The 25155-nt window shown below is 36.0% G+C and overlaps 4 protein-coding genes across 6 annotated transcripts; 2 read left to right on the forward strand and 2 right to left on the reverse strand.

Moving 5' to 3' along the window:
- The first annotated feature begins 482 nt into the window (after positions 1 to 482).
- LOC121236061 (F-box protein PP2-A12-like) lies at positions 483 to 3535 on the forward strand. Its single transcript, XM_041132556.1, has 3 exons — positions 483 to 1116; positions 1444 to 1562; positions 2894 to 3535. The coding sequence occupies exons 1-3, from the start codon at positions 769 to 771 to the stop codon at positions 3312 to 3314; spliced, it is 888 nt and encodes a 295-aa protein (XP_040988490.1). The 5' UTR covers positions 483 to 768; the 3' UTR covers positions 3315 to 3535.
- A 359-nt stretch (positions 3536 to 3894) lies between these two features.
- On the reverse strand, positions 3895 to 10480 carry LOC121236059 (probable transcriptional regulator SLK3). 3 transcript variants are annotated; one of them, XM_041132551.1, is made up of 10 exons: positions 10320 to 10475; positions 8111 to 9130; positions 7710 to 7841; positions 7041 to 7089; positions 6679 to 6890; positions 6524 to 6592; positions 6252 to 6352; positions 5991 to 6084; positions 5818 to 5887; positions 3895 to 4851 (listed from the first exon to the last, which is right to left on the reverse strand). In XM_041132551.1, exons 2-10 carry the CDS (start codon positions 9050 to 9052, stop codon positions 4007 to 4009), a joined length of 2514 nt encoding a protein of 837 aa, XP_040988485.1. In that variant the 5' UTR covers positions 9053 to 9130; positions 10320 to 10475; the 3' UTR covers positions 3895 to 4006. The 3 variants fall into 3 exon arrangements, with proteins under 3 accessions (XP_040988485.1, XP_040988486.1, XP_040988487.1); XM_041132552.1 differs by having other exon boundaries at positions 3938 to 4851; positions 10299 to 10480; XM_041132553.1 differs by lacking the exon at positions 10320 to 10475 and adding an exon at positions 9934 to 10181 and having other exon boundaries at positions 3938 to 4851.
- Positions 10481 to 12967: 2487 nt separating this feature from the next.
- On the forward strand, positions 12968 to 18162 carry LOC121236060 (lysophospholipid acyltransferase 1-like). The gene is made up of 8 exons (XM_041132554.1): positions 12968 to 13391; positions 14658 to 14713; positions 15128 to 15348; positions 15472 to 15880; positions 16461 to 16546; positions 17317 to 17380; positions 17475 to 17584; positions 17688 to 18162. The coding sequence occupies exons 1-8, from the start codon at positions 13090 to 13092 to the stop codon at positions 17826 to 17828; spliced, it is 1389 nt and encodes a 462-aa protein (XP_040988488.1). The 5' UTR covers positions 12968 to 13089; the 3' UTR covers positions 17829 to 18162.
- Positions 18163 to 22947: 4785 nt separating this feature from the next.
- On the reverse strand, positions 22948 to 24742 carry LOC121233998 (protein DETOXIFICATION 49-like). The gene has a single exon (XM_041129790.1). The coding sequence runs from the start codon at positions 24692 to 24694 to the stop codon at positions 23072 to 23074; it is 1623 nt and encodes a 540-aa protein (XP_040985724.1). The 5' UTR covers positions 24695 to 24742; the 3' UTR covers positions 22948 to 23071.
- Positions 24743 to 25155: the final 413 nt, after the last annotated feature.

A 25155-nucleotide genomic window follows, 5' to 3' on the forward strand; every position in this document is an offset into this window, starting at 1 on the left:
AATATTATCGGAAAGTAATAAAAATAAAGTAATTTTGTGAACTTTAAACATTCTTAAAGATAAAAATTAAAAATTAATTTCTTTTGAAAGAAAATAATAAACAAAAAAAATATAATTTTCAATGGTAAAAAAAAAATACCCACATATGTCAACTGAAATATTACAAAACTTGATATGCTACTCGTTTGTTTTCAGAATTATTTTTAATTCATTTCATCACATTTTATTTTATTTAATTATTATAATTTTATTAAATTTTTACATAAAATAAATAAATAATTTAATTTTTTTAAAGTTTAAAAAAATATTATTAAAAAAATATTTCAAAAATATTTTATTTAATTTTTAATTTTAATTTTAATTTTAATTTTAACTAATCTCTATCTCATGTGTAAAAACACAGGAGACAGTTCCAAGTTGTCTTTTTCATACAGCGTGTATTGTACCTGCTGTTATGGGTGATATTTTTATTTTTTTTTCCCAATAAAGAGCCCCATCTCCCGCACCCAACTCATCTTCTGCTTTCCGTCCAAATCATTCTCTACTGTCTTCCTCTGCTTCTCCATAAACCAACGAAACCCACCAAGACAAACAAACTCCTCCCCCTCCCAGCAACTGTTACGCGTCCTTCTTCCAGTACCACATGTTGCCACCCCACCACCGCACTCTGTTTCTGTAGAATTCATTCCATTTAAAAGTCAAATCTTTTTGACGATCATCCTAGTTAGTCTGTGTCTCTTCTCTCTTCTCTCCGCTCTGCTCTGTTTCATGGGTGCCGATTTATCTGTTTTGTTCTCAAGCCTAACTGGGCTGGATTGTTCCAATGGGTCTGATGGGTATTTGTGTTTGCAATCGCGACCCAGTTTGGGGGACTTACCAGAGAGCTGCGTGGCTTTGGTTCTGAGCTACTTGGACCCGCCTGAGATCTGCAAATTGGCGAGACTGAATCGTGCTTTTCGTGGGGCGTCGTGGGCAGATTTTGTGTGGGAATCGAAGTTGCCGTCGAATTATCAAGTTCTTTTTCGGAAAGTGTTCGGCGAGTTGCCGGGGGATTTGGGTAAGCGAGGGATTTACGAGAGGCTTTGCCAGGCTAGTACTTTCGATGGCGGTACTAAGGTATTGCTCGTTTTGCTTGTTTCCTAATCTGAGGAAGTGTGTGGAGATCTTAAAATGCCCAATTGTGATCAATTGAGCGGGGAATGAGATTGTTTTACTTGTTATGAGTTTCTATCATATGTTTTTCTCTAGGTTATTTTTGTTCGGTTTCGGAGGAAATTTACAAAACGAAAAAGAACTTGTAAAATAAGAATCGATGTTTTCTTTTCTTTTATTTTTCTTCAACTTTCTCGGTGGCCAATCATGAGATCTCGATTATTCATTTTATTTGATTTTCTTGATTTGGATGTGTTCCTGATGTATTTGTATAAAAATTGGATTTTACAGAAGGTTTGGCTGCATAAAAGTACCGGTGGTGTTTGTTTGTCCATTTCTCCTAAGGGGTTGGCAATCACTGGGATTGATGATCGAAGATATTGGAATCACATCCCAACTGAAGAATCTAGGTGAGAATTATGCACCTTTTTTTACGTTTATATAATGATTTCCAATGGATATAGAAAAATTGTACGTTTCTTGTCATGTATCTTTTAGATGGTACTTACCACAAAAAAAATAATAATTCTTTTAGATGGATGATGGAAACTCCAACGTTCCGGGAATTCCCTCGCTGGAACTCATCAAAAGTAGGTTTCTTGTTATCTTTTCATCAATTTTGTTTGAAATTTTGAAGTCTATTGCATGATGATGTGATATATGTATTTAGTTTAATCATGGCTTCATTAACTTTGGGAAGTTAATGCACTGCATGTCAAAAACGCTCTCACCTCAGCTTACTTTTAGAAAATATGTTTTGGATTGGATTCTCGTATAGAAAAGCTAGGTTTTGTACAATAGCAAGTTTTGGGTCATTTGGAGAAGGTCCTATAGAGCATTGAGTCTATGGGGAAGATCTTTGGTGCTGTTTGGATAGTTAGTTGAGATGAAAGTTAAATAAAATATTATTTTTTAATATTATTATTGTTTTCGGATTTGAAAAAAGTTGAATTGTTTATTATATTTTGTGTGATAATTTGAAAAAGTTGTGATGATAAGATGAGATAAAATGAAATACTTCTTGTATCCAAACATGGCCTAATGTTTAAGGTTGTTATTATCAGTGATAATATTATAATCATATTCTTGAACTTGGATCAAAGCTCGTTCATTTTCACAAAACTTTTCATCCCATCTCATATTATCTAATCATTGCAACTTTCTCAAATTCCCATACAAAATATAATAAACAATTCAACTTTTTCAAATCTCAAAACAAAAATAATATTAAAAAATTTATATTCTAACTATATTTTATTCAATTTTTATCTCAACTCATCTCATCTCATCTCATTTGCGAAAACAAACGAAGCCAGTTGTCCTTGAGTTTCTTTTGAGTTGGAGTAACACATTTGATCCTTCAGGAGATTGAATTATTCAATGAGTTTATAAGATTCAATATTGACTGAAGGATTTAATTATAATCCTTAGGCTAGATTTTTAGTTAGATATTTGAATCTTGCATGTGCTTGTTGTATAACCTGCTATGCAACTTTGATGAATGACAGCTACAGTTTCCAACATATTTTCCCCTAGACTAGGAATCTTGACGTTTGCATGTCTTGCTTGTGATGATGAGTGATGCTTGTGATTTTCAAGATTGAAGAACTGCCTAGCTTTCTTCTGTTCTGATGCTCCGAATGTGGTTGTATCACTGGAATATGCTGCTGCGTTATTTATTTTGCCTATTTGGGCAATGGAGTACTTGAATTGATTTAGAGCTCCTCTTCCTTTCATGTAGATTCTGCACTGTCGCCTACCTCCAGCAAATTTGGTGGTTTGAAGTTGATGGAGAGGTGGAGTTCCCATTTCCGATGGGGACATATAGCCTATTCTTCAGGTTGCACTTAGGAAGGGCATACAAGAGGTTTGGTCGCCGAATCTGTAATACTGAGCATGTTCACGGATGGGACATAAAGCCAGTGCAGTTTCAGCTATGGACTTCGGATGGTCAGCATGCGGCATCAAAGTGCATTTTGAGTGAAACCGGAAAATGGAACTACTACCACGTTGGCGATTTTGTTGTAGATAACTCCAACGCACCAACCAAAATCAAATTCTCTATGACCCAGATTGATTGCACGCATACCAAAGGTGGTCTCTGTTTAGATTCTGTATTTATATACCCAAGTAAATTTAGGGAGAGGTTTAAGCGTTTTTGAGTTAACCTCTGTAGGTAGGAAGTTCTGTACGATAAACAGGTAGGGATAAGAGAGTTCTACAAGTTTTAAATGATTTTCGAAGCCTATCACTTGTACCTTAGCTAGGAAATGTGTATGTGTATGTGCTCTCTTGGTTTAATCAGAGTATGGAAATGTGCACTTTCATCTCCTGAAAAAAGGTTTTAGCATGTAATTTTGGGTGATAAATGCTAGTTGATGTCTGAGCATTCTAATATTAATTTGTGAGGGATTTTTCCTTAGCCTTGGGCAGCATTGCATTTTCATTGTTCCACTTCGAGTTTCAAGTTTTGCAAAGAAATGCAAACGAGTGGCTAGGGTCCTCAACTCCTCCCCCAGCAGACTTAATTTCTGAAATATCCAAATTAAAAAATAAATAAGGAAGAAGGAGAAGGAGAAGGAGGAAAAACCCGCCAATTTATGAAATTGGTATTTGCTTCCTGTTTGTTCTGTTAAAGTCTCTCACCAAACTCGAATTACCAGTAATTATATACTCACACTTCCATTACAACTAAAAGATCCAGTATAAATTCAAACTATCAGAACGATTCTAAAAGTCGTGCAAAATCACGTCATCAAAACTACGCGAGATGGTGAAGATATCAGTTTACACTACCCAACAAAACTGTACAAACTCTCCTAACCACTTCCCTAAAACTAGTATCACGATATGGTTAGTTCCTCCATGCATTGCACATATCTTCACTGTTGCCACTCAACTTTCCATTTTCATGATAACCGTTGATCATTTTAATGAGCGCTTCGGGAAGTTGAAGCTTCTCTGGAACATCTGTTTCTTTCTTCTTCATGGAGCTGTTGTTACCACAGAACTCAAAGACCTCTCTATTGAAGACAGCACCTGAGCTGCTGATCCTCCCTGCAGCACTCCTCAATACATTTCCTGGGATATCCAGGGCTGTTGTGCTGTACCTAGAACCTAACCCATTATGAACATTCATCCCCTTGCCTCTTGCAGGCACGTCAACAACATGACTCTTCCCCTCTTCACGGATAACAGTGTCTCCAGCATTCACGTTCAGTTTTCTGCTGTTGTTGACCATCTCCTGCAGTATCTTCTGGATAGCCTTGTCCCGTATATTCTGGCTGCCTTCGATGGAATGGGAACTTGACAAGCCATCCATTGGTGAGTGCTGGATTAGTCCTGGGCTTGAAGCTTTAGAACCTTTATTAGATTCAAAAGAGACATCCTGGTTGGACACTCGCAGTGAAGCACCCTGTCGCTTCACTCTGCCCTGTTCAGAAGTTGAGTTGTTCTGCCTCAGCAATTTGTGGTAAGAACCTGGCGGCATCAATGCTGCCTCTTCTGAGCTAGTCAAAAGTCCTCCATTTGTCATAACTACACAACCATTCACATTATTGCAATGACCACTGGACCCAGCCATCAACTTATTGTCGTCAGTAGGCAGACATTGAGCACTCCCTACAACTTCCTTCTCATGTAATTCCTCTTTCCCGATCTTACTTGTGGTGGTTTCTTGGGAATAGTTCTTCAAGCTCTCTACAAATGAATAATGGTATCATATAGGTTTATAATAAATAACCACTCTAAACTATGGAGATCATTTGTAATGTACCTATAAACATAAAATAATCACAATCAACCTCATTTGATTGGTAGTGCCATACTTCACCATCCAACTCCATGTCAAAATCAATAGATTGGCGAGATTGGATTACAAATCTACATGCACTAATCTGTTAATTTTGGCACGTCAATGTACTCCAGCATTCTGCCTATCCTATAATATGTTAATTTAGACACTGATTTGGATGATTTAATATTGCAAGTTAAACTCAAATATGAGTATTGATTACAGAAATTTAGAGTTTAGCAGAAACATCATGAATGAATCTTAGTTTATAGTGGATGGCGGCAAAATTAACATGTAAAGAAATATAAATCACTTTAATAGGAATTTTTTCAATAGGTACTCCAATAGAAATGAAGGTTAATGTGTTGACACACTTTAGATGATGGTAGATAGAAATAATGCTCAAAGGGAGTCCTATTGAAACCAAGAAATGTAGAACTGACTGCCATCTGCAAATGGGCTTTACTAGCAAGCAAAGGGTCCAATAAAACAAGTAAAACAAATCGAGAACCAATCTGGCATCCCACTTGTTCATGGTAAAGTGGTAAAAGTTTGATATTCAATGTATTTGGCCAGAAAATCCAATAAGAATCAAAATATTTAAGAACGAATAAGAATGTAATAAAAGGAACTCCAACAAAACCATTTATGAAGCTCTTAAAAGTCTAATTTATGAACTTGCTAATATCCAAAATATCAATGTGAAGCCAAAACATAAGCAATAGTAAAATAACTGCTATATTGAACAAGCAAACACCATTAAAGATCAAAACTAACTACTGGACCTTATTAAAAACTGAAAACCAACCAAAATAAGCATGAGTGGAGAAAGCACTTGCATGCCATCAACAGCAACGTCTGATGCTACCTACCCATTGGTCCTGTGTTATTATTGAAGGAGAAAGTCATTAAATCTTTCATGCAGCTGACAACCTCTGCAATCTGTCAAACAATCATAACTGGCATACATTAAGAACCAGTCAAGTAATTGGATATTAGTTTCAAACTCAAAAACAATAAAAAAAAAAGAATTGAAAATGTTTACCTGCATGCACCGGGAGTATCTTCTGGAAAATCCCAAGTCATCAACCAATTGCAAGTCCAAAGTTCTCGCAACTTGACACCCAGCTGCCTGGAACCTACAGTGAGATGAATGATCAAGAACAAAATTTACTCGCAAATTATAACTGCTTTGCAATGGCTTTGTCCTCCCAAAACTCAATTTTTCTAGTTTATTTAGAGCAAAATATATAATTTGAACTTTCTAGCATCCAAAGCAAACAAACACTCAACATTAATGTCTTACGCGTCAGAATTTGCTTGTAAATCTTCTGGAGACACCACAACAGATTCACTACTGCTATTGGTGCTTTCATATTTCAGTGCAGCATGAACCATCTTATCAACCTGCAACCATGCATGTTTCAGAAACTAAGTTACAGCATGGTTACACACAGCAAGATCATAAAAGTCACAAGGTAAAATGGCAAGAAGTACTGGATCATATGACAGATTTGAACACCAAAAGGAGCAACTCACAACCAGAAATAAAACACAGAGCACAAAAATAATCATCACCTTAGGTGCAAGCAAAGTTCGAGGCAAAAGTTCTTCATGAGGCCCGGAACAAAATTCCCAGGACAGTATCTGAAAAGCAGAAGTATTTCAAGACATCCATGAACAATTAATATGCATCAGCCCACCACCTTCATACGAAGGGGCCTTTGACTCACCTTCAAGTCATGTGTGTAAATAATTCGCAGATGACCCTCACGAACAACACGAAGTTGCTCATAGACACTCTCCTGAACTGCTTTTCCATATTCCAACATCATTAATCCTGAAGGGAACCTACGCTCATGTGGCAAATCAAGGAACAATAGTTCATCCATCACATTATCAAAGGTGATTTTGTAAAGCCTAGGAAGTACTTCAAAAATTGCCTCTGCCAAGCAAGAAAAACATAGAAATAAATTATGTGCAATAAAAAAAAAAAAAAAAAAAAAAATGGGGGGGGGGGGGGGGGCGGGATAAATAACTGAAGGGAAAAAAAAACTTATGTGATTCAACAATTCAATAATGCTAGTTTGCTCACCAAACCCCTTTCCCGATTTACAACCACAAATCTCACATTGCCATGCATCCTGAAAAAACGAAAGAAGCAGCAAACAATTCCATTTAAAGCAATCAACACAGCATTTAAAGCAGAAGGGAAAGATAAGAATCCGACACAAATAGGCTTCGTGTAAAGAAATAAATTGAGATGAGTGGATGCAATTGTATATGTGCGTCTATGAAGCCGTAATTACACTGGCACAATAGAAACAGTTCAGATTCGAGGGACTTGCAGAAGCTGTATTCAGTGACAGAAGAATTTATGAAAATGGTGGGCAAAGCTTTTTTTTTTTTTTTTTGATTGGCACCGAGTGTCTGGGAATAGCATCATGACTAATCCCGGGGGTGCACATGCTCTTGGCAATGAGTTTTTTGCAAGTGCACCTAGGGTAATTCAAGGGAAAAATCTCCCAGTCCGATGGCCCCTAGAGATTGTTTGCACCCAAGGGGATTTGAGGTAGGAAAAGCTTTACAAACAAAACTTTTCATAAAGTTGATATGGGGACCATTTACCACACTGTGTAACACAGTCCAACCTGATGCAATTGACACCAGAAGGCACAACCAATAGCCACCATACCACCTCACGACAATATTGATTATTTCTTATGATGAGGTAAAAACATATATCAGCGGGATGAGAACTCACCGTAGCAGCTAGGGGAATCATACCAAAGGCATGGCGTCCAACTTTGTCATATGAAGACAAACACCATCTTCTCCTAGCACAAGGAGCATAATACTCTCTGATAAATTTCCTCCAATAAGCAATACCGTTGTCCTAGAGAGACCAAAAATAAAATGAGGGTCGGACCAACTCAAAGTGAGTAATGCATTAGTTGAACCTATGACCACAGGGAAATCACAAAGTTTAGGGGCAAAGTGTAAGCATGATATTAAAAGATAGAACTCAGGTATGCTTCAGAAAATCTAAATTGCAGATTGACAGGGCAATGCATTAAATATGTCAAAAAAGTCGTGGATAATGGACATAATTGTGATATACTAATGATAAACAACATCAAATCGTCAATTAAAAGAGCAACTCACAGCTGGTCGTTGCCGCAGATGATATATTAGCTGCATAAGCCGGCGTGAACAGATGCCTTCATTAAAGGAGCGCATGGCAGGTACTTGAGGCAGGACCTGCTGTTGCAGGTGTTGACTTATGTGTTGCTGTAGTTGCTGTTGTATGCCAACTCCCTGATATTGTGGAATAGGGTGCAAACTATTTTGCTGCTTCTGTTTTCGTAACTGATGATGCTGAAACAATTCTTGCAGTTGGGGTAAATATTCTTGCAATTGTGCAGAATCTGGATTCTGCAGTAGCTGTTGAATAATATGCTGCTGCATGATTGCCTCTTGCTGGATGCCTAATCTTGATTTCTTATGCATCTGAGTTGAAGTGCATGGCTCCTGTTTTATGCAATTTATGAATGAATTTTTATGCACTTCCGTAGCCTCTTGAGATGCTGCAGCAAATTCCCCTTGCTGATGTTTCCTTTTATGCACTTGAAGGCCTTTTGGATTTAAACGGGAAGTATGCTGGGTTATGGAGGAACCACTTACAACTGAAGAGCTTGAACATGAGTTATGAGAAGAGAATAGTGCAGGTGATGTGCGTAAAACAGGGTAAGAATCCATGTTAGCACTGGCACTTCTGTGCAAAGGACCCTTTGAAAGTGCTGATTTGGAATCTGTGTCCAAGGAACTTGGCCTGACACTCAGTTCCTTTCCCGTATGATTTAAGATACTTGGATCGATTTCACCCAATGCCCTACCTACATTCATATGTGCATTCACAGATGTCCCATTTGGCAGGTTTCCAGAAGATGAATTCAAGAGGGACGGTACCACAGCCTGGTAGTGCTCATCCTTTTGTAGCAAGTTATCAGAACTCGAGGACCCCAAAAAGCCTCCAGTTGGCCAAGTCAGTGCCAGAGAGTGTGCTGCCAATTGGAAGTTGGAATCTACAAAGCTCTCTAGAGCCATCCCTCCTCCTGACTGGTTTTTCAGATGAGAATCAAAGACTCTTATGGAAATGCAGATGAACTCTCACAGAATAATACCCTACAAGCAGGAAACAGACACGGAAAGCACAGAGTTATTTCAGCTCTCCCACCAAGGACGTATGTGCGTGCGTGCACAGGTGGTGCACATGCATATTTGTGTGAATCGTGGATCTTTCAAGAGAAGTACAATGGAATCGACTGGTTTCTTGTCTATCAAAACTTCCCTTTAATCACAAATGAATCGCCACACGAAAAGGATGCATATATTTCCTTGAGGCAAATAGAGAGGGATGCCCGCAACTAAAGATGAAGGCCAAACAGGAACGACAATTCATATTCATCGAGATGAAACCAAAAACAGTAGTAGAAACTAAAAACTACTCATCAAATACAACAAGAATAACAATCCGATTATCAAAACAAGATAAACATTAAACATTGAAAACTGGTTTAAAAAGACCATATGGCATTGGAAATAGAAGGCACAGCTCTTTTCCGCATGCCTCACTACCATTATATATCATATAACCATGAGCCTAGATTCATAGGTTTCAATAAATTGAACTCATCTTCCCATCTCTAAACAATACATTACGCACTATTAGTAACCACATTAAAAAAAAAAAAACCAGATCTATCCAGGTTCCATATCGAAGCATGAAGATATCTGTGAAATATCTTTCCCCAGAACTACATATTAGTCCTGTTATTTTGGTCGGGATCAATACAGATATTTGCCTAATATCTCCGTTTCCTTTCAGTGAGAAAGGAATCTAATCTCAATAACCGCCCAAAAAAACCCACCGCCACAAATGCTCAAATAAAATTTGCTCATAGATGCTGAAGATATTGGAAACTAACCCATTTCCCAAGATTTTTCCTTTCCTTTTTGTTCTTTCCAAAAAAAAAAACAAGGGCTCATGTTGCTATATCAGGCTCGATTAAGAGGTGTTGGTTGATCGTTTTCAGGAGTCCCATATCACATATGCTTATAAATTCAAAAACTTCTCGGCCTTTGTTCTTTCTTAACAATCAAACAGTCGTTTCTCGTTAAAAACAGTCAAACGCAGATAAAGCAAAGGAAATGTCGGTATATTTTCCCACTATCCCATAAAATTTATTTAAAGCAGCGTCAAAGAAAGTTAAAAAAGAGGCCAGAATCTGCACAACACATAAACACACATATATTTATAAAAGAAAAAGAAGAAAAGCAGAAAAAAGTATACCCCAAAAGAAAAAGCTAAAACCTTGAGGTTCTGCAGAAGGATAAGAGATGGGTCTGAATTTTTGTACGGTACCGCCATGGCCGTAAGTTTACTGTAGAGTTGTGGTTATGCTCACAGTGATTAGTGAGCGGGAAGTGGCGCCGAGTGAGACATGCGGGAGACATTGGCGACCGGCTATACCTGTTGTTGGGCTAGCTTTAACCGGCTGGTCCGGTGAGCTTGGGACACGCGTCGCTTTTGGATCAGCCACGTACTCCCTCCGTGAACACTGCATGGTGGCGTATGATTTTCCTCGTCTCCCGTGCCAAGTTCTTCAGAGTTTCGGAGACGTTTGGATGTTATGATTAAAAAAAGAAAAAGAAAATATTGAAATGTTTTAAAATATCTTTAAAAATATGTTTAAGAATAAAATTAATATAAATTAAAGAAATGATATTTATAGTAAAGCTTTACTATTCATCATTCATATATATTACACACTATATTTTTTTTAATTTTTTAATTTTATTCTTCTTAAACTAATTAGATTATTCTACTTATCATCTATACATCACACATTTGGTAATAAAAAAAATAAAAAAATGTGCTATGTGGTGTGTAGGGATGATGAATATAATTTTTCTTTACAGTGACAGAGTGTACAAGCGCCGCACATTTTTTTTGTATAAAAGTGAGTAAATATGAAATTCACATAAAAAATTAATTTTTTAATAAAAGACCCTATTCTTTTTCAAAAAGAGTGCACAATAATTACATAATTTATGATTGTATCTATCATTACTCATTTTTTAATTAATAATTCCACTTAACATCTCACACATCACATTTCTTTTAATTTTTTTCTTTTTTCCCATAACAAATGTGATGTATAGATGATAAATAAAACAACTCAATTAGTTAAGTATGAATAAAATCAAAAATTAAAAATTAAAAAAATTAAAATATGTATGGTGTGTGATATAGGATGCTGAGTAGTATAATCCTTTTTTAATTTGTGTTGCAACCATATAGAGATTGTATAAAAATAAATTTACAAACTGATATAGTTTTATATAATACGTTAGATTTATTTTATAATAACAGATAACTTTATAATATAACGTATCATACCAAGTCATATCAATTTATGAGTTTATTTTTGTGGGATCTCGTTTTGGCCAAAGTGTTTTTCTTTAACTATTTATGTTACTGTTCAATAAGAAAATCAATATAATGTCTTTTGATTGAAATTTTTGTTAGAATTTTCAAAATCTCTTTACTTCCAAACGCCATAATTTTAAATTAAAGTGGGAATTAATAATTACTATAAACTTTTCCTTTAAATAAATTCCGAATTATCAAAACACTAATTTCTAGTTTAAAAATAAGTTATTCGATCAAGGTCATGTTCAAAAGCTCAATACTTTTGTTAAGTTGGCATACCATCTAACAAAATGAGTCACCGTCGTGCTACGCGAGGCCCCATCATGTGTTCGCGTAAACATCAGTTTTATTACTTATCATCTATATACTATATATTATATTTATTTTTATTTTTTAAAATTTTTAATTTTATTTTATTCTTACTACATAAAAGAGTAATGCTATATATAATTTGAGAGAATGCAAATCTCTTCCAAAATCTTAATTTTATTTTATTGAAATAAGTACGTAAAACTTGCACAGTTTAAGACGGTATAAATCATTTTCTTAAAAAAAAAATTATGTGCAATTTTACTAAAAAACATGGACAAAGTTTTTTAAAATAATTTTACTAAAAAAATTATGAGCAATTTTTACTAAAAATTATGAGCAAAGATCAAATATTTGAATATAGCTCAGGTGTGATAATAAGGAACGGTTTTAGGAGTCTAGAGTAATGTTTTGAATATCGTACCGGACACCGTTCCGGTTAAGCCATTGGAACGAAATATTTCGATACTAGTACTATTTTAGAATAGTCGATATATGAATAAATTATATATATAAATTATATTTCAAAATACTAGTCTATATATGAATAAATTATATATAAATACATATATATATATATATAAATTATAAATAGCTTAGTCTGAATTGAGAGTAAAAAAATGAGCATATAATTTGAAAAAATAAAAATAAAAATGCCTAAATATCGGTCGGTACGGATCGAAATACAGGCCGATATTTGAGCCGGTACGAAATATATGCAATACCAGTACTAGACCAGTGGCTGGTATGAAATATTTTGATCATACTAGACAATATGGTACGGTACGGTATAGTATTTAAAACACTAATCTAAAATCTAGCCATCACTTTAATATTTAAGAGTCGATTTTTTTAAAATAATATTATATACAATCATAAATATTGTAAACGTTGCACCTTTTTTTTAAAAAAAAATCTATTATTAAAAATTTAATTTATTTATATAAAATTTACATGTACTTAATTTTTTCAAAAGAAATGTAAGTGTGGACTGCATGCAAATATCATTTATCTATTTTTAATATTTAATTATTTTTGAGCGACTTTTCGACAATTTCGAAGTTATATGAAGACGAAAGCGCAAATTCCCACGCGCAAAATGCGAGTGAGAATCTGAACGGCCCACCCAACCAGTTGCAACCACCATTCTGAACTCGGAAGGTGACGAAAACGTAGGGGTATTATTGTAATCTGGTGTAGTTATCCTATAGAAGAACTCAGCTGCCTTTCTGTTCATGCTTTCCCCCCAGTCTTCACGCCTCAAAATCCAGTGGAGGTTCTTCAAATCCTCGAATTCAGCGAGCCAGACTCGGTCCGAGCCGAGTAGATTTGATTATCCATGGAGCTGGACATGAATTCCATGGCGGGCGCGATCGGGGTTTCGGTACCGGTGCTCCGGTTTCTCCTCTGCTTCGTGGCCACCATACCTGTGAGCTTCCTCTGGAGATTCGTCCCCGGTCGAATCGGAAAGCACCTCTACTCGGCCTTGTCCGGGGCTCTGCTATCCTACCTTTCATTCGGGTTCTCTTCCAATCTACATTTCTTGGTCCCCATGTTGCTCGCTTACGCTTCGATGGTCCTATTTCGCTCCCGGTGCGGCATCATCACTTTCTTCTTGGGATTCGGCTATCTCATTGGCTGGTAGTTTTTAAATTTTGGAAATATTTGATTGTTTGTGAATTTCGATTTGTAATCTCATACAAAGGCTGTCTTTTTATTGTTATTTACTCGGTGCTTGCAAGCATCAAATTGGACATTATTCTGTGGATGCATTAGAAATTGATTTGGCAATGACTCTCCTTTTGTATATTTTTGTGCATTATGGTGTCTTGTTTACTCTGGTTATACCATGCATTTATTTTAATGCAAAATAGATTGATGTTTAATTTGAGATTTGGGTGCTTGATTGATTGATAGTCAATTGAATTATGAATTGGTAGGACTTTTTGTTTCCTCCAAGAACTGTTTGAATCGAATACTGTAACGTCTACTTTCTAGTTCGTGTTGTAGATCTTAAGAGTCCATCACTTTCTGTTTTTGTTTGTCTTTTTTCTTTTTATTGGTTTATGCATCTGTTTGGGTTTTTGTTGTTGTTTCTGGATTTTTCCAACCTTTGACTATTGAATAAATTCTAGAACCGAATGAAACAAAATATATGCTAAATATGACACATTTCCACGTAAAAAAGGCCAATGATTTTCCTGGACACAGTTTCTCTAATTCTTTTATTTTGCTGCGCCCAAGGAAAGCTTGCATTTTTCTGTCAAGGCAAAGACAACAACAAATTTCTGTAGAGTGTCACAGAAAAGTGTTCAAGTGTGAAAAAGAAAAACTAATTTTATTTAGGTCGCTAGAAGGACATGGATTTTCTCGTCGGTATTCCATACTTCTTGCACAAGTTTTTTAATTGGTTGTGCCTCCTCGCCAATCATGGAAGCCATGAGAGGCATGGCATCTAACACCAAATCCAACAAAAGCTACTTACGTGAATACATATCTAACCGATGTTGAAGGCTTGTCTGCACCTCTTATATTTTTGATGCCTGGTGACCTACAGAAGTTTTATGTTTGTTGTTGTAAAACTTCTTTAGATGCTTGCACACGTTTCATGGCTTTAATTGATGCTGAACAATGAGGCTATCAGTTCCATGTGCACGAATCTATGGACTAGCCTCATACTGAGTTAGACAAGATTTATAATCTCTCTTCTGCTATTTTAATTCTGTTTCTGCTGGAGTTTTTTAACTGATGATGTTGCTTCCTTTTCTTTTGTTGTACTGGATTGGTTTTGACTCCGTCTAATTGCTGCAATGATTGAAAAATCATACTTGTTAGTTGTTAGATTTGAAATTCCTGATTTATTTATTTTTTATCTTGGAATTTTTGACTGGTTGTATACGTGTGTAGCCACGTGTATTACATGAGCGGTGATGCATGGAAGGAAGGGGGTATTGATGCCACTGGTAAGCACATGTTCAGCCTTCAACCTGTTCCGCATTTTCTCCTGTAGAGGTGAAATGGTGATAATCCATGTGCTCTTTGCATTATATACCGAGTTAAGCATCTTACAAAGCATTCCTGTTTTAATGATTTGATACATGGGGGCTTGGTTCCTTTCAATGGCACCTCACTCCCTCTGAATATCATCTTGTATTTTCTGCTGTTTTCCTGGATTGTGATAAGTATTAATGTCTTCTGATGAAGACTAGAATATCGGATTAGTGACTGATTACTTCAGTAATTTTTAGTTATGTATTAAAGTTACCAACCTTTTCTTGATTGTCAGCATGCCCACATACATTGATCATGTTCAGTTTTATTCTTTTTCACCTGCATAATAACTCATCAGTGTACTTCTATATGTTGATTGAAATTAGGAGCGTTGATGGTGTTAACATTGAAAGTCATTTCGTGTGCAATAAACTACAATGATGGGCTATTAAAAGAGGAAGACTTACGCGAGGCTCAGAGAAAAAATAGGTTGATTGAGTTACCCTCCTTGATTGAGTACATCGGTTACTGCCTCTGCTGCGGTAGTCATTTTGCTGGTCCAGTTTATGAAATAAAGGATTATCTTGACTGGACTGAAGGAAAGGGGGTAGGTCTATTATGTTCTTAACTTGCATTTCTGCATTCCTTGTTAATAGAGTACAAGTTATCTTAGCTTTCATTCTGTCTTTTCTTTTATGTTCTTTTATTCAAATTTTTTAATCTTTTGCAGATTTGGAGCCATTCAGAGAAAGGACGGTCACCATCACCATATGGGGCCACAGTTAGAGCTCTTCTCCAAGCTGCTTTTTGCATGGCCTTGTATCTGTACTTAGTACCTCAGTTTCCTTTGTCCCGATTTACTGATCCCATTTACCAACAATGGGGATTTTGGAAACGGTTGTTTTACCAGTACATGTCTGGCTTTACGGCACGCTGGAAATATTACTTCATCTGGTCAATTTCAGAGGCCTCTATCATTATTTCTGGCCTGGGCTTCAGTGGCTGGACAGAATCATCTCCACAAAAGCCACGCTGGGATCGCGCCAAAAATGTTGACGTTCTGGGTGTTGAGTTGGCAAAGAGTGCAGTGGAGTTGCCACTTGTGTGGAATATTCAAGTCAGTACTTGGCTGCGTCATTGTGAGTTTCTCTCATAAGCCTTCCATCTCTCTATGTCCTGCAATTTTCTTGGTTATCCAACTAGCAGTATATACTATGTCATCCCCCTTAAAAGTTGATCGGGCATCAGCAAACTGAGAAAGTTCATTAGTCAGTCTGAATCATGGATATGATCCAGTCTTTCCTCCCACAGACATGAATCTGACAAGATTTTAATTGATAATTGGATTGACCTGGCAAAAGTATATTGAACTCTAATATTTAGTGATGTTCTATTCTTTGGAAACAATCGGATCCTGTGGCTGAAAGATTATTACCTGTTAGGATCTTGGTCCAATTTGTCTATGGATGATATTCGTTTACATTAGAAATTGCTATTTTTTGTTTTAAATAATAATGATAAGTCAAAACTTGTCTTCAAAAAAGAGGAAAATGTGTCGACTGGCTTACTGTTTGGACGTCTTGTGCTGACAAATCCTATTACAATAAGTTAATGAAGGATATAGTGGCATACTTGTATCTTCTATAACTAGGCTTAGTACATCATGGATATATGGGTAATGGCTGCAAAGAAAATATCTAATGTTTTGTGGTTTTGTAGATGTTTATGAGAGACTCGTTCAGAAGGGAAAGAAGCCTGGTTTCTTCCAGTTGCTGGCTACACAGACCGTCAGTGCGGTTTGGCATGTGAGTAGAATTTCAGCCTTATGCTTGCCTGATTATCCTGAATATATTGTTATTTCCTGCAATTATTTGCACCATCGTCTATGAGGTTTTCCCAAACAATTCAATATATTCTCACCAATGTATCTTGCTAGTACTTAATATCTGTGCCAATGTTTTCAGTCTTCTAAACAAATTAATGTACTTGTATATAGATACATCTTATGATCTTTGCACCAAGCCTTCTCACCTTGTCAACAGTAGTTCGTTCCATGTTATAATTAGCACCATGTAGTAATTGTTGCTTCCTTTCTGCCATCTATCACTTTTTGTTTCATACTGCCAATTTCTTTATTTGATCTAGGCATCCTTCATGGTAGATGTTGCTGTAAACATATGATTGCAAATTAACAAAATTCTGTATTTTTTGCATTAACTATCATTCATAGCGCCATAATCCTGTTTGGGGTCCTTGTAATTTTTAGCTGGCTTTGATTCTCATCACATACCAATATTTTCCCAAATATTGCAACATGGTTATCTGGCATTTTATGGTTTTGTGCGCCCATCAATATAATAGCCCTCATCTCGGACATATCTATGAACGTTGACTAGTTTCATACTTTATTTCATTAAGAATAATTTTCTGGCGTTTCTTTTTTAAAAATTTCTTTTCTTTGATCTAGTTGCCATCTTGGGTTATCAATGGAAATATAGAAATGTTTTTCGTCTTCAGTTTTGAGTTCTACCATAATTTACCTCTTTCTTTTCCTTCTTCACCCTGCAAATTACAGGGATTGTATCCTGGTTACATCATCTTCTTTGTCCAGTCAGCGTTGATGATTGCTGGTTCAAGAGGTATTGATCAATCCTCCCTTATTCTCATTGTCCTTTGTTTAGAGGATTAACTAATTCTTTATTTGCCTTTACCATTTTGTTTCTGTCTGAGCAGTCATTTACAGGTGGCAGCAAGCTGTCCCTGGTCTGGTTAAGAAGATAATAGTGCTTTTAAACTTTGCTTACACACTTCTGGTGCTGAACTACTCCTGTATTGGTTTCATCGTAAGTCCCCTCTCTCTCAAGCACCCCCTCTCCTCACACAAAATCAGGGATCCAAAGGTTGTTGCTTCCAAGTTTCTTATGGCTATATGCTTGTATTGGACAGGTATTAAGCCTGCATGAAACACTTGCCTCCTATGGAAGTGTATATTTTGTTGGAACCGTTCTTCCCATTGTTTTGATCCTCCTTGGTAACATAATTAGACCTGCAAAGCCTGTCAGATCCAAAGCTCGGAAAGAGCAGTGAGGTAGAAAAAACTCTTCTCTTGGAGTGCTCTAGACGAGATTAGGAGAGTGGAAGAGCAATGCTTTCCATGTTTTCATTTTCTTCTTGATAATCGATCACATGTAACATCTGTTTTCAGTCGTGGATTAGATCATGAGTCTGCTCACTTTGAGCTCAGTATTAAGGTTTTGCTTTAAATTGCTAGGTGTTTGTCCAGACACTTCCAAAATTGCAAAGAAGTAAATGGGTGTGGGATTGATGTGGAAAGTAGCTAAAGAAAAAATAATTATCAAAGGACTTGATTCCCAAGTAATGTGTTATATATGGCATAAGAATAAACATCATTTTATTTTAATTTAATTTTTTCACTTTTACGTGCAACTTAACATGTAACAGGAAATGGCCCCATGGAATGTATGGACATATAGCTTGCACGTACGTGGCTCTTGGGGTTTTCAAGTCGAGTAATGCTACATACAATCGTGGAATGTATAAGTGTTGTGCAATCGTTTTGAAAAATAGTGAGGTTCATTAATAAAATATTAATTTTTTTTTTTTTCATATAAATTTCATATCAATCAAAGTGATTGCATGGTATTGTATATTCACACTACAATTATCATTTCTATTTTAAAGTCAATAAGCGGCATGACTTGAGGGCAGGCAGGCACGCACGTGGGCAAGGAGACATGCGTGCCTTGAGAGACTTTCCTGAAATGTCGACGTGCATGCACTCAAAATTAAAATGTTGCATGTGATTTTATCTCTTATCTGTCATTTTATTATTATTATTATTTTGATACCGAATGCAAATAGAAGTTGCTTTCTGCCTGGTGGGAAGAGGTATGATTTCTCCAATATATTTTTACGAAAGTCCATTGAGAGAGAGAGAAAAAAAAAACTCAGTATGAAACTTTAGACAATTCATTTTGACATGTGAATGATGATGATGGTGGCTGGACGTGGTTGCCCCAGTAATCTGAGTTGAAGTGCCATCAGCTGAAATTCGTGACTTTTGCGAGGTAAAGACCAAGAGACTGGTCGTACAGAGGACTGGTTCTTTTGCCAGGTAATCAAAGACGATTCATGGGGGGCAGGATCTTTTTCTCCTCCCTCACATAAATCCTGTCTTCTACGGGAGGATGACATTAGCATTAGCTCCAGATTTTGTTCTGAGGTCCCATGACTTGCTGAAACTAAGCACCTTTCTTGTGGATGCATGCGTGCATGTATATATATATACGTAACGTATATGTACGGCAGCTCAACAAATAAATAATTTGACCCAAATTGGGATATTTCACTGAATTGTGCATGCATGATGTGAAAGAACTTTTTAAAAGCTTTTTTTTTTCTCGAGAAAATCAGAGCTAATCCTTAAAAATCAAACATCTCTCTGAAATGGTTTTGGTCAAGCCAATTGATGGTACACACATGTTGACATGTAAATAAATATAAACGCGGGGGGAACAACGTACGCCGGTCAATTATGGAACTTTAAAGATACTGATGTCTCGGATCTCGGTCAAAAATTGCTTTATACATGATTGAAACGAACCTTTCCTAAAAGAGGAAGTGTCCTTATACGTTTAATTTAGTAATTTCCCTAGTTATTATTTTGAGTAGCACGTAGACAGACATAAATGAATCTGAATTACTAATGCAAATTGTTTTTTTATTTTTATTTGTAATGGCATTTACAATCTAATACTAATTAGTACACGTGTAACCCGGCGTACGTACTAGTGATTATATCTACGACTTCTTATTTCTACAAGGAGAGGACATATCGGTCGAATTAGAAGTAGTCAATGCATTTTGATCACCAAGATAATGGTCCCACGAATTACACGTGCGGTGACCAAATTAATTTACATACCTGCTTGTGTGTGAACTCAAAAGAGCAACATGCATGCATGCATGAGCAAAACCGCACAGCTTTTGATCATAAATATATCCTGATAAGAATGAAAACACATCGATCTTACTTTATCTTACAAAATATGATCATCATGAGCAATATCTTGATCGTATTTGGTTATCATTGATCATGCCACAAAACCGTATACTAGAAGGCATGCTAGCTTGTCATTTCATAGTATAAGACAAACGATCGAGTAAAAAAAAGTCTAGAGGACAGCATTAACCATACTGCATGTTACAAACCCTCGATCGTGTCACATATGAGAATTGAGCTTCTAATTACCACAATATTCTAATGGTACTAGAATTTTATAAAACAAATTAAAGAAAAGATGAAGAGAAAGCCGAGAAGATAACAAGGAACTAGAGATGCTACGTACGTACGCGGTTCGACCATGCATGGACACACACACACACATATATTAAAAGGTTAATTTTTCTGTTATATAGGAAATGTAGAATTGACTAAAAGCAGGTTTTAATTAACAAATCCATTATTATTTTCAATTCGTATATATATACGAGATCATAATGTGGACTTTTTGCGGTAAGCCGGCAGTGACGACCATTAATATTGCCTAGTCAGAAATTCAGAAATTATACAATTTCCAGCTGAGTTCTTTGTCTTTTTTATTTTTATTTTTTCAAATGATGAATTGCCGGCGGGATTCACTAGCCGGCGTACACTTCCCCCTCGAGGTGCATGCATGCATGCCTCCTACCAACTTTTCAGCCCAGGACTGGAGAATATATAATATTATTATAAAGTTATTCACAACGTTAGAAATAACAATATTGTCAGCCCTTCAGATATGAAAAATATATATATATATATATATATATATCTATATAATTAAACAAGTACTAAAGTCAAATACAGAATCGATCAAAGAGGGTGGGTGTACGTTCTTGTTTTACATTCAATCTCTCAACGTTGTAAGTAGGCTAATATTATATACATGATCATATTAATAATTAATTTAGGCTAGCTGATTTATTTTCCACGCGCACGTAGAACGTCATGCATGATCATAAACAAACGCAAAAGTATTTGCCAAGTAGCTAGCTAGCTAGGAATTCTGATCTGTATCTATTTTTCCATAAAATAAAAAATAAAAAAGTACACAAAGAACCGGACAAAAAGGTAGAGATCAGAGAGAAATGGCCAACAATAGTACTTATTGAATTTGGTATGGTATGCAAGTTGAGCTAGATGTTGAATTTGGTGATAAAAGCTCCACAGGCATTTATCATGGTAGTTTGGGGAATTAGGGGATGATCCAATATATATATATATATATATATGAACACTAACCCATGCCTTATGGTTGTTTAGATCTTTAAGACATAATAATGCATTATTCCAATGTGAACTCTACCCATTAAGCCCACCTTTATTTGATTCCATTCGTTCATATATAACTCACGTTTTTCAATCTCACTTATTACACTTTCGTTAATTCATTATATAAGAAAGAATATAATTTGCACCTGATCTCATGCAAACTCATGTCACACGCTTCACATTAATTTACATATCGAATTATCGAAATTGATATAATTGACAAATAGCATAATTATTCAATTTTAATTGTAAATATATATAGATAAAAAGAGATGACGTATACGCAACATTAAAGTTATATTTGAATGTTGAATTGAGTTGAGTTGAGATAATAAAATATTGTTAGAATATTATTTTGTAATATTATTATTATTTTGAGATTTGAAAAAGTTGAATTGTTTATTATATTTTGTATTGAAATTTGAAAAAATTATAATGATAAGTTGAGATAGATTTAGGAAGCAAATGAAGCCTTAATAGTACTCGGATCTTACCTGCAAAGAGGCCATGAACATGTACTTTTTCTCAAGTTTAAGAATATAATATGTCAATTTAGTAGTTTTGAGTGCAAAATATAAAACAATTGCAAATTAATTAGATGGAGAAAAATATTTCTCCTTTAATTTTAACAATAATGGATGAAGGCAGATAGATCATTTGGTTAAAAGAATAGTACCCGAGCGAAATTCAATATATGTACTGCCAATTTTATGTTTGGCAGAATATTCTTCTATTGATGCAAAATCATGATAGTCCAAACTTTTAAATTTAGAGTAAATGTTATGAAAATGTTACCATGATGGCGTTTAGGGAATTAAGGTAACTTCTAGAATAGATTACGTACATAGAATAGTAATTAATTAAGATGATCGGGATCCTCTAAATTAATTTAATTTCTAGAAAATCTAGATGCATTTCGAATTTAATTATAATTATTATTTTGAAATTCAAATTTCTATATTTGGTCTTAGTAAATTTAAAGTTGAATTTGAATTTGAATTTGAATTGAATAATGTTAGTTTGCCTTCTCATTTAGTTTCTTTATTTTGACTGTTCATGTATTTAATTTTTTTTACTTACTGATTAAGAAATAGACTATTAGTGTATTGATTTTTTTTAAAAAAATATTTAAAGAAGTTAAAAAAATGTAAAAAGAAAAAATAAAAAAGAAGAGTTTTACATAGATGCAGGGACGCAGGGCGGCAGTTTAGCCTCACTTATTTGAATTAATCGTAAGTGATAAAATACTAATTACGTGGTAAAAATAATGATTGACTTAAAAGAAGTAAGTCCATAAAAAGGGCTCGATCCCTGAAAAGTTGGAAGCTTATATATCCATGACTTTGAATTTATAAGTTGATGCGCAAAGGTTAATTGACTCGAACATTAATCTGAAAGTGGATCATGAGTTGCCCGATTATGGGAGTCAAATCAACGGACTAAACACCAATATCTCAAACACGTGGAGCTAACCCAAATCAGCACATCCTGCGGTGTCGGTTCGCTTTAATCTTTTTGTTTTTTTTTGTTAACATTTTTCTTTTGCCGGGAAACATGTGGTAGTCGCAATTTGGATAATTTTTTTTTAGTTTTTAGATGATGTATTCGTAACTGTGAATTGAATTATACAATTATTATGTAATCGGTTAAAAAAATAAAATAAAACATGAGATTTATATAAAAATAATAATTTTTTAAGAGTAAATCTCACTCCTTTTTAATTATACCTATAATTACTTTATTCTACTAGATTACTATTGGCGTTTGTCTTCTTCTTATGTTTCTTTTTTTTAAATAAAAACAAAAAAAAACCGTTCCTGTTCTGTTGTAAGCCACAAAAAGAAAAAAGAGACTTTCTGTTGCAGCGTTTATTCAATATGATTTACAAGAGATGGGAAGAAATGCACCAGTTGTTGTGAATAATATTAATATATGTAAAAATTGTTTGGCATGCAAGATTTGTACAAACAATATTCCTAGAAATCCTGAGGAAAATTCAAACTAGTGAATTTTGGCTGCTCTCTACATTACCCAATGGACTGCTTAAATCCTGACTTTCATCCTTTATTAACTTATCGTCGTCTTCGTGGTTGTCATCATCTTCAATGGTGACGGTAGCTCCCGTCAGCTCTTCGGCTCTCTGGGCTTGGCGATCCCAATCGGTTCGAGCCAAAACGAACAGCATGGTCACAACGCATGAGCCTTGCGCGGCTAAAAGGCCAAGCCAAAGTCCTCTGAAATCATACCCGGAGTAAAAGCTCAACCACACTGCAACCGGCATTCCGACCAGATAGAAGCAGCTGAGGTTGATATTGGCTCCCAGTTTAGGCCGAGCTGTTCCTCTCAGAACGCCACAACCAGTTGTTTGTGGACAGTTTCCGAGCTCGCAGAGACCGATAATGGGCAAGACCATAGATGTTAAGGCTATAATCTCTGCGTCCTGAGTGAACATGCTAGCCCATGTCTTCCTAACCGATACGGCAAAAAGCAATGCTGAAAATCCCAACACGAAGCTGAAAGAGAGGCCAACGCTTGCGGCGAGTTTTGCTTTCTGGGGATGGTTAGCACCCAGTTCGTTTCCAACCCTTGTTGATACACCGAAGCTTAGAGAAGATGGGAAAATGTAGATCAAAGCAGTGGTCTGAATCAGAATTCCCATCGACGCAACGGTTGCTTGGGGGTTGAGCAAAAGCCCGCAGAGTAAAATCATGATCTCGTACCACCACCATTCTAGGCAAACGGAAATGCAGCTTGGAATGGCTAAATTCAGGAGAGCTTTCCAGCCTTTGAAGCACTCGGAGGAAATCCCACTCCATGTTTTCTTGTACACGCCGGATATTGCAATATAGACGACCAAAGATCCTACTAGATTGAAATTAGTCCAGACGCCACTTAAAGCGACGCCTTTGATTCCTAGTTTTAGAACATAAACAAGAAAGTAATTGATGGGTACATGGAGAAAAATAGAAAAAGCTGCACACAATGTCAGAGGCAGAGTTATGGATTGAGAACGAAGGTATATTCGTATAGGGTGCAGAAGAGATTGTGCAACGAGGTCTGGGAGGGAATAAAGAATGTAGGACTGTGCTTCGGCTGCAATATCGGCTTTCTGACCACAAAAGAGCAATATCTTCTTCATGTTGAACCATAAAAACGATATCGGAATGGAAGTCAGTAGAAGTAGAATCACTGTTCTTTGCAAGGTAAGGCCAAGAAGTTTGAATCTTTTGGCTCCAAAGGCCTGACCACAAATGGGTTCCATTCCCATGGCAAGGCCGGAGAGAAGAGAATAACCGGTGATGTTGGCGAATCCGATGGCGAGGGAACCACCGGCTAAAGCAAGCTCGTTGAGGTGGCCGAGGAAGAGCATGGAGATCATGGAGCGGAAGTAGAGCAAAAGGCCGGTAAGTACCATTGGAAAAGCTATATTGAATATGCACTTGGCTTCAGTGACAGCAAGCGAAAGATGGGTTTTGTGGGGATGTTGGTTTTTATGTTGAAGTGTTGGGGGGATCAAAGGGGTGAACATGTCGGGCTGTTGTGGTTTGTTTGAGGAAAGGTTTGTTTGGTCTGAATTGCATTCAGTACCAGAAGTTGGAGAAGAAGATAACTGACACATAATTTTGGACTTTCAGAGAGAGAGAGAGAGAGAGAGAGGGTGGGGGTTGGCGAAGTTAAAAAGAGAGCCCTGGGATTTAAAGGGTGAGAGATTGATGGTGGGGGGCTGAGATGGAATATCACTGTCTCAGGACACAACGGAAATTGAAGTCTGTGGGAGGGGGACGGCTTTTTTAGGTATAGGAAAGGAAGGATAAAAGTACTTATAAATAATAATAATAATAATAATAAACAGAGGTAATGGGAAGGTGGGAGGAACACTCTCGCAAGTCTTTCCAAGCGTCCCATCATTACCGACATTGATGTCACTGTAGGGACATGAGACGGAAAGGAAAATTCTATTTTACCCACTTGGTTTGACCACCCTGTTTAAACGTTGGTAATTTTTTTTTTATTTAGTGATTAAAAAAATAATTTTAAATATATCAATATATTTTTTTTAATTTTTAAAAATATTTAAAT

This window comes from Juglans microcarpa x Juglans regia, chromosome 6D, assembly GCF_004785595.1.
Source record: "Juglans microcarpa x Juglans regia isolate MS1-56 chromosome 6D, Jm3101_v1.0, whole genome shotgun sequence".
Lineage (NCBI taxonomy): Eukaryota > Viridiplantae > Streptophyta > Magnoliopsida > Fagales > Juglandaceae > Juglans > Juglans microcarpa x Juglans regia.

Coding starts and splice junctions, on each gene's coding strand:
- LOC121233998 (XM_041129790.1), bottom strand. CDS start 24,694: ATGTGTCAGTTATCTTCTTCTCCAACTTCTGGTACTGAATGCAATTCA.
- LOC121236059 (XM_041132551.1), bottom strand. CDS start 9,052: ATGGCTCTAGAGAGCTTTGTAGATTCCAACTTCCAATTGGCAGCACAC. Junction 7,090..7,709: donor TGATTCCCCTAGCTGCTACG/GTGAGTTCTCAT, acceptor TCGTTTTTTCAG/GATGCATGGCAATGTGAGAT. Junction 6,593..6,678: donor TTTACACACATGACTTGAAG/GTGAGTCAAAGG, acceptor TCTGCTTTTCAG/ATACTGTCCTGGGAATTTTG.
- LOC121236060 (XM_041132554.1), top strand. CDS start 13,090: ATGGAGCTGGACATGAATTCCATGGCGGGCGCGATCGGGGTTTCGGTA. Junction 14,714..15,127: donor AGGGGGTATTGATGCCACTG/GTAAGCACATGT, acceptor GATTGAAATTAG/GAGCGTTGATGGTGTTAACA. Junction 16,547..17,316: donor CCGTCAGTGCGGTTTGGCAT/GTGAGTAGAATT, acceptor TGCAAATTACAG/GGATTGTATCCTGGTTACAT.
- LOC121236061 (XM_041132556.1), top strand. CDS start 769: ATGGGTGCCGATTTATCTGTTTTGTTCTCAAGCCTAACTGGGCTGGAT. Junction 1,117..1,443: donor CTTTCGATGGCGGTACTAAG/GTATTGCTCGTT, acceptor TGGATTTTACAG/AAGGTTTGGCTGCATAAAAG. Junction 1,563..2,893: donor ATCCCAACTGAAGAATCTAG/GTGAGAATTATG, acceptor CCTTTCATGTAG/ATTCTGCACTGTCGCCTACC.